The 8836-nt window shown below is 40.2% G+C and overlaps 1 protein-coding gene across 1 annotated transcript; it reads left to right on the plus strand.

The window, feature by feature from the left end:
* Window positions 1-1248: 1248 nt before the first annotated feature.
* LOC114694795 (glycerol kinase-like) lies at window positions 1249-3150 on the plus strand. Its single transcript, XM_028871846.2, has one exon. The coding sequence runs from the start codon at window positions 1307-1309 to the stop codon at window positions 2954-2956; it is 1650 nt and encodes a 549-aa protein (XP_028727679.1). The 5' UTR covers window positions 1249-1306; the 3' UTR covers window positions 2957-3150.
* The last annotated feature ends 5686 nt before the right edge of the window (window positions 3151-8836 follow it).

Raw genomic sequence — 8836 nt, forward strand, 5'->3', positions numbered from 1 at the left:
GATTTACAATGTTTATTTACGTTTGGTTGGACTATAGTTTTCCTCCACAATGTTTTCTCTGGGTCCCAGGCTGAGAGGGCAGCCTTTGTCTACAGCATTGTTGGTTCTGTAGTAGAGGGTCAGAGAAGACACTGTAGGCAGGCTCTTTGTGTGTTCATCTGTGAAAGTCACACAACTGCCTGAATTCATGAGTTATATGTCTAATTCTGTCCTGGGGAAAGATGTCAAATATTTGAGAGAGTGTGCCACATGATTCTCTAGAAATAAATAGTGAAATTTTTAAACTTCAGAAGACACACATTTCTTCAGGACCCACCATGCTGCAGACCCTGTCTGACACTGGGAATGTGGCAGTCCATGGAAAAACACAAAACTCCATAAACTCTTGGAGCTCTCATTGAAGGAATGGAAGTGGGGGGGGGTAGATAAATACTTTCCCTTGAAGAAAAACAAAACAGATCAGAAAGGAACTGTGCTGAAAGGTTGGGACTTTAATTCAGACACAATGGGCAGAGATATGTCTTGGGAGGAGATGTTTGAGCACAGAATTTTAAAAAAAAGTGAATGGAAGCCCTTCCTAGTCGTGGTGTGGGGGGGGGCGTGGAGGGGGTGCTTTGAGACACATGGTCTGAAGTAAAGACAGGTCATCCAGTATATCCAAAAAGTCTAGAGGGAAATGAAGCAGAAGATATGCCCAGAAACTTCACTAGTTAGAACCCTCCAGACAATCAGAAAAACATTGAATTTTCTTGTAAATGTATGGGAAACAATGAGGAGAATTTGAACAATGAAGGACATGATCATACTTTCATTTTCAGGAAATCTTTCCATCCTAGAGCTTGAATAGAAACCCTTTTTAGAACAGAAGAATGGGAAATGACCAGCCAGGAAGACACTGTTATATGTACCAAGACAATGTGAGTAAATTTGGTAAGCAGCAGTCATTTAGACAGGGAACTGGCTGGACTTCCTGGTGGACTGTGAGACTTAAGAGAATAGACGTAATTTGCTAGGATATTGGCAGAGCAATTGGATGAATTAAAAGAAAGTTTGATTACTAAGTTGATAACACAGGACAGCTGAGGGAATATCTCAGGTTAAATTTTGGACAAATTAAGTTTAAGATGCCTGTTTTATATCCAAGGTTGGTCATACGCATCTGAAGAGCAGGAAAGGCCATGGATGAGGTAGTTACCAGGAAGTCGGAGGTTCAACCAATCGCCTCTGGTCTCGTGCCTGCCCCTCCCCCGCCCACTGTCATCACCAAGGAAACCAGACGCGATAACCTGCCACCAAAGCTGGATTCATGGCAGACGCTAAGAAAGCGGTTTTGGGGCCGTTGGTGGGGGCAGTGGACCAAGGTACCAGCTCAACGCGTTTTTTGGTTTTCAATTCCAAAACAGCTGAACTACTTGATCACCATCAAGTGGAAGTAAATCAGGAGCTGCCCAGAGAAGGATGGGTAGAAGAAGACCCAATGGAAATCCTGCAGTCTGTGTACCACTGTATAGAGAAAACATGTGAGAAACTTGGACAGAAGAGCATTGAGCTTTCCAACATAAAAGCTATTGGTGTCACCAATCAGCGAGAAACGACTATAGTCTGGGACAAGATAACTGGAGAACCTCTCTACAACGCGGTGGTGTGGCTTGACCTAAGGACGCAGTCCACTGTGGAGACCCTCAACAAAAGCATTTCAGAAGGCAATAACTTTATCAAGACCAAGACGGGCCTCCCAATCAGCACTTACTTCAGTGCAGTGAAACTCTGCTGGCTCATTGACAATGTGAGGAAAGTGAAAAAGGCTATCGAAGACGGCAGAGCTCTTTTTGGGACGGTCGACACGTGGCTTATCTGGAATATGACTGGAGGCATCAACGGAGGTGTCCACTGTACCGACGTAACTAATGCAAGCAGGACCATGCTTTTCAATATTCATTCTTTGCAATGGGACAAAGAGCTCTGCGATTTTTTTAAAATTCCAATGAGCATCCTTCCCAGAATCAGGAGCTCTTCTGAGATCTATGGCCTAATGAAAATTGGGCCGTTGGGAGGTGTGCCAATATCTGGGTGTCTGGGGGACCAGTCTGCTGCTTTGGTGGGACAACTGTGCCTCCAGGATGGACAAGCCAAAAACACATACGGAACAGGCTGTTTCTTACTATGCAACACAGGCCAAAAGTGTGTAGCTTCTGAACATGGCCTTCTGACCACAGTGGCTTACAAGCTTGGCAGAGAGGAACCTGTCTATTATGCACTGGAAGGTTCAATAGGTATTGCTGGTGCTGTTGTTAGCTGGCTAAAAAACAATATTGAAATTATTAAGGCATCGAGGGAAATTGAAACATTAGCTGGAGAAGTAGGCACTTCTTATGGCTGCTACTTTGTTCCAGCTTTTTCAGGATTATATGCACCTTACTGGGACCCCAGTGCCAGAGGGATCATCTGTGGACTCACTCAGTTCACCAATAAATGCCACATTGCATTTGCTGCATTAGAAGCTGTTTGTTTCCAAACCAAAGAGATTTTAGAGGCCATGAATACCGATTGTGGAACACCCATGAAACATTTGCAGGTAGATGGAGGGATGACCGAGAACAAAATCCTTATGCAACTGCAAGCAGATATTCTGTGCATTCCAGTGATGAGACCCTTCATGCCAGAAACAACTGCCCTGGGGGCCGCCATGGCAGCAGGAGCTGCAGAAGGGGTGAGCGTGTGGAGCCTGGACCCCAAGGACTTGTCAGTCGTCCAGATGCAGAAGTATGAACCTAAGATCAACCTTGAGGAAAGTGAAGTTCGTTATGCCACATGGAAGAAAGCTGTGATGAAGTCAATGGGCTGGGTTTTGACTCAGACTCCTGAAAGTGGTGACCCCAGTATGTTCAACAGTATGACTTTGGGCTTCTATATAGTGAGTAGCATGATGATATTAATTGGGGCAAGGTACATCTAAGGGATCCCACAAATCATGCCACCTTGTGGATCCCCCAGTTGAGAGCTTTTTACCTAACAAAGAATCCAGCAGTTGTCTCAATGCAACGCCACTATTCAGACTCCGAATTTGTTTATGTGCCACTTGTATGTATCTCAAAGAAGACCCGAGATGTGAAATAAAGAATAGCAGCAGAAAAAGAAATGCTACAGCAATATTGGTTTCTTTTTCTTATTATTAACATTAACCATTTTCACTGGAGTGCCTACCACTGAGTGGAATCCCTCCAGGGTTCTAACATCCTGCCCACTTCTTATTAATATCTTGTCCATTGTGATCTTTGACCACACTGAGGTGTGGATGGTCCAGCGTTTCTGTCTCTGCCTACACAGGTCTAATTATGGGTTTTACTAACCTACTAAAAGTGATTGACATTTTTGTTTATAATACAGCCTCCAAAATCTTTTCTGCCCATCAGAAGGCATTTCCAAAGAGGTCTCATTTGATTATATATCCTATTGAGTTTTTATGATCTACTTAACTTTCTAAATTTTGTCTTTTTTCTGTTTTTATTTTTATTTATTCTTCTCTCACATATTACATTACAACCACAGTTTCTCCTCCTTCCTCTCCTTACAGTCCCTCCCCCCTCCACACACACCCCCATTCCTCTTCCTTTCCCTTCAGAAAAGGGCAAAGCGTCCCAGGAATATCAACCAAACACGGCATATCAAGTTGCAATAAGATTAGGCACCTCCCCTCATATTAAGGTTGGACAGGACAACCCAGTAAGAGAAAAAGAGTCCCAAAAGCAGGCAAAAGAGTCAGAGGCAGGCCCTGCTCCCTCTGTTAGGAGTCACACAAGAAGACCAAGCTACACAACTCTTAACTATACATAGGGGGCCCAGGTCAGTCCCATGTAGGCTCCCTGGTTGTCACTTCAGTCTCTGTGAGCCCACATTAGTTGATTCTGTGGATTTTCTTGTGATGTCCTTGGTTCCTCTGGCTCTTATAATCTTTCCTCCATTCCTTCAGCAGGATTCCCCAAGATCAGCCTAATGTTTGACTATGGGTCTTTGCATCTGTTTCTACCAGTTGCTAGATGAAGCCTCTCTGATGACTATTGGGCTAGGCACCAATCTGAGTATACCAGGAAATTGTTAGGCATCATTACATGGACTCTTTTTTTTTCCCCTGTAGTCATGTTTGGTTATATCCTAGGTCTCTGGGCCATCTAGCCTCTGGGTCCTGATGCTGCAGGCAGTGTCAGGGGTGGGCTCACTCTTGTGACAGGGGTCTGAGGCTGGACCAGTCACTGGTTGGCCACTCCCACAACCCCTGTGCCACCCCTTACCCCAGCCTGTCCCAATAGGCAGGACAAACTGTAGGTTGAAGGCTATGTGGCTAGTCTGGTGTCCTAATCCCCCCACTGGAAGTCTTGCCTGGTCACAGGAGATGGTCAGTTTAGGCTATATATCCACAGTTGCTAGGAGTCGTAGCTGGGATGATCCTTGTAGATTCCCGAGAGTTTCCCTTGCACCAGGTTTCTACCTGACCCGGAAATGCCCCCCTTTTCCAGTTGGCTATTTCAGTACTGTCTTCCTCACCCCCAATCTACCCATGAAATCCCTTCTATTTCCCCTTCCCAGGGAGATCCAAGTGTCCCCCTTGTTACTTAGCCTCTCTGTGTTTGTGAGTTGTAATATGGTTATCCTTTACAGCTAATATCCACTTATAAGAGATTGCATACCATTTTGTCTTTCTGGGTCTGTGTACTCCATTTTTAATTGGGTTATTTGCTTTGTTGATGTCTAGTTTCTCAAGTTCTTTCTATATTTTGGAAATCAGCCCTCTTTCAGATGTAGAATTGAACATATTGGCACAGGAGATAACTTTCTGAATAGAACACCAATAGCACAGGCACTAAGATCAACAATTAGTAAATGGGACGTCATGAAACTGAAAAGCTTCTATAAGGCAAAGGACACCTTTGGATAAAATGTCAGCCTACAGATTGGAAAAGATTTTTTATCAACTGGGTCTTCAGTTCAATCTCATTCATCTACCTGTCTGTTTTATGCCAATATCATGTGGCTTTTTTTTTTTTTTTTCCATTTTTCAAGACAGGGTTTCTCTGTGTAGCTTTGGAGCCTGTCCTGGAACTCACTCTGTAACCCAGGCTGGCCTCAAACTCACAGAGATCCACCTGCCTCTGCTACAATAGCTCTGTAGTAAAGCTTGAGGTCAGGGATGGTGATACCTCCAGAAGTTCTTTTATTGTACAGGATTGTTTTAGTTATCCTGGTTTTTTTGTTTGTTTGTTTGTTTTTCTGTGTGAAGTTGGTATTGTTCTGACAAGATCTGTAAAGAATTGTATTGGAATTTTGATGGGGATTGCACTGAATTTGTAGATCGCTTATAGTAAGATGGCCATTTTTACTACATTAATCCTACCAATCCATGAGTGTGGGAAATCTCATTTGCTGATGTCTTCTTCAATTTCTTCTTCAAAGACTTGAAGTTCTTGTCATACAGGCCTTTCACTTGCTTGGTTAGAGTTACTCCCAAGATATTTTATATTATTTGTAGCTATTGTGAAGGGTATTATTTTTCTGATTTCTTTCTCAGTCCACTTATCATTTTAATATAGGAAGGCTACTGATCTTTTGAATTTTTTTTGTTTTTTTGGTTTTTTTAGTTAATCTTTATCTAGCCACTTCACTGAAGACTGAAGGTGTTTATCAGCTGTAGGAGTTTCCTGGTAGAATTTTAGGGTCACTTATGTATACTATCATATCATCTGCAAATGGCAATACTTTGACTTCTTCCTTGCTAATTTGTAGCCTCTTGATATCCTTTAGTTGTCTATTGCTCCAGCTGGAACTTCAAGTAATATATTGAATAGATATGGAGAGAGTGGACAGCTTTGTCTTGCTCCTTATTTTAGTGGAATTGCTTTGACTTTCCTTTTAATTTTGATGTTGGCTCTGGGCTTGCTGACTATTGTTTTTGTTATGTTTATCTGTGTTCCTTGTATTCCTGATTCTCTAAGACTTTGGATTTTGTCAAAGGCTTTTTCAGCATCTAATGAGATGATCATGTAGGGTTTTTTTTTTTCTTTCAGTTGGTTTATGTGGTAGATTACACTGATTTATTTTCATATGTTGAACCATCCCTGCATCTCTGGGATGAAGCCTCCATGATCATGGAGGATAATTTTGTTGATGTGTCCTAGGATTTAGTTTGCAAGTATTTTATTGAGCATGATGTGTCCTTGGATTTAGTTTGCAAGTATTTTATTGAGTATTTTTACATCAATGTTCAGGAGTAAAATGGTCTGTAATTCTCTTTCTTTGATAATCTTTGTGTGGTTTGGGTATCAGGGTGACTGTGTATCATAAAATAAATTTGGCAGTGTTCCTTATATTTCTACTTTGTGGAATAATTTGAGAAGTATTAGTATTGGCTGTTCTTTGAAAGTCTGCTAGAATTCTGCACTAAAACTGTCTGACTCTGGGCTTTTTTTTAAATTAGGAGACTTAATAACTACTTCTATTTCCTTGGAGGTTAGAGGTCTATTTAAATTGTTTATCTGATCTTGATTTAACTTTAGTAAGTGGTATCTATCAAGAAAATTGTCCATTTCTTTTAGATTTTTCCAATTTTGTAGCGTACAGGTTTTTAAAGTATGACCTAATGATTCTTTGAATTTTCTGGATGTCTGTTGTTGTCAACTTTTTCATTTCTGATATTGTTAATTTGGATATTCTCTCTCTGCCTTTCAGTTACTTTGGATAAGGATTTGCCTGTCTTGTTGATTTTCTCAAAGAACCAACTCTTTGTTTCATTGATTCTTTGTGTTGTTCTCTTTGTTTCTATTTTATTGATTTCAGCCCTGAGTTTGATTATTTCCTGCCATCTACTCCTCTTGAGTGTGTTTGTTTCTTTTTGTTCTAGAGCTTTCAGAGGCGCTGTTAAATTGCTAATATGAGATTTCTCTAAGTTCTTTATGAAGGCACTTAGTGCTATGAAATTTCCTCCTAACTCTACTTTTATTTTGTCCCATAAGTTTGGGTATGTTGTGCAATCATTTTCTTTGGATCCTAGGAAGTCTTTAATTTCTTTATTTCTGCCTTGACCTAGTGGTCCTTCAGTACAGAATTGTTCGATTTCCATGAGTTTGTAGGTTTTTTTTTTTGTTTCTGTCATTGAAATTCAGCTTTAATCCATGGTGGTCTGATAGGATACAGGGGGTTATTTCAATTTTTTTGTATCTATTGAGACCTGCTTTGTGACTGAGTATATGGTCAACTTTTCAGAAAATTCTGTGAGGTGCTGAGAAGGAGGTATATTCTTTTGTATTTGGGTGAAATGTTCTGTAGATAGCTGTTAGGTCCATTTGAGTCATAAGGTCTGTTTAGCTACATTATTACCCTGTTTAGTTTTTGTCTGGATGACTTGTCCATGGATGAGAGTGGGGCATTGAAGTCTCCCACTATTAATGTGTGAGGCTTGATGCATGATTTAAGCTTTAGTAATGTTTCTAAATGTGGGTAACTTTGTGTTTGGGGCATAGATATTCAGAATTGAGATGTCATCTTGGTGGATATTTCCTTTGATAAGTATGAAATGTTCATCATCTCCTTAATTTTGGTTGTAGTTCTGTTTTGTTCGGTATTAGAATGACTGCACCAACTTTCTCCTTTGGTCCATTTGCTTAAAAAAATCTTTTTCCAGCCTTTTACTCTGAGTTAATGTCTATCTTTGATGTTGAGATGTGTTTCTTGTATGCAGCAGAAAAATGGATCCTGTTTTCATATTCATTTTGTTAGCCTGTGTTTTTATTGGGGAATTGGGTCCATTGGTTTTGAGACATTAATGACCAATGATATTAATTTCTGTTATTTTTGGTGGTGGTGGTGGTGGTGGCATTGAGTGTGTGGGCATGTGTGTGTGTGTTTTGCATGCAGGCTTCCCTTCTTTCTATTTTGTTGGTGTGAGATTATTTATTTCCTGTGTTTTCATGGGTGTTGTCATCCTGCATGGAATGGAGTTTTCCTTCTAGTACCTTCTATAGAGCTGAATTTGCAGATAGATATTGATATGGTTATTGGAAGTTTTGCTGGGTATAGTAGTCTGGGCTGGCATCTTTGGTCTTTTAGAGTCTGCAAGACATTTATCTAGCCCCTTCCGGCTTTTACAGACTCCATTGAGAAGTTGGGTGGAATTCTAGTAGGTCTGCATTTACATGTTACTTGGCCTTTTTCCCTTGCAACTTTTCATATTATTTCTTTGTTCTATATGTTTACTATTTTGATTATTATGTAGCTGGGGGGGGCTTTATTTTCTGATCCAATATTTTTAGTGCTGTTAGCTTCTTGTAACTTTATAGGCATGTCCTTCTTTAGGTTAAGAACATTTTCTTCTATGATTTTTATTAAAAATATTTTCTGGGTCTTTGAACTGGGATTCCTCTCCTTCTTCTACACATATTATTCTTAGATTTGGTCTTTTCACCGTGTCCCAGATTTCCTGGATGTTTTGTGTCATGAATTTTTTAGATTGAACATTTTCTTTGACCAATGTATCAATTTCTTCTATTGTATCTTCTATGTCTGAGATTTTCTCTTTCATCTCTTGTATTCTGTCAGTAATGCTTGCATATGTAGTCCCTGTTTGCTTAGCTAGATTTCCCATCTCTGGGATTCCCTAAGTTTGTGTTTTCTTTATTGCTTCTATTTCCACTTTCAGGTCTTGAACAGTTTTGTTCATTTCCTTCATCTGTTTGTTTTTTCTTGGCTCTCTTAGCTTTCATTAAAGGTTTTTATTCATTTCCTCCAATTGTTTGTTTTTGTTTTCCTGGATTTCCTTAAGGGATGTATTCATTTCCTATTTAAGAGC

This window comes from Peromyscus leucopus, chromosome 19, assembly GCF_004664715.2.
Source record: "Peromyscus leucopus breed LL Stock chromosome 19, UCI_PerLeu_2.1, whole genome shotgun sequence".
Classification (NCBI taxonomy): domain Eukaryota; kingdom Metazoa; phylum Chordata; class Mammalia; order Rodentia; family Cricetidae; genus Peromyscus; species Peromyscus leucopus.

Coding starts and splice junctions, on each gene's coding strand:
- LOC114694795 (XM_028871846.2), top strand. CDS start 1,307: ATGGCAGACGCTAAGAAAGCGGTTTTGGGGCCGTTGGTGGGGGCAGTG.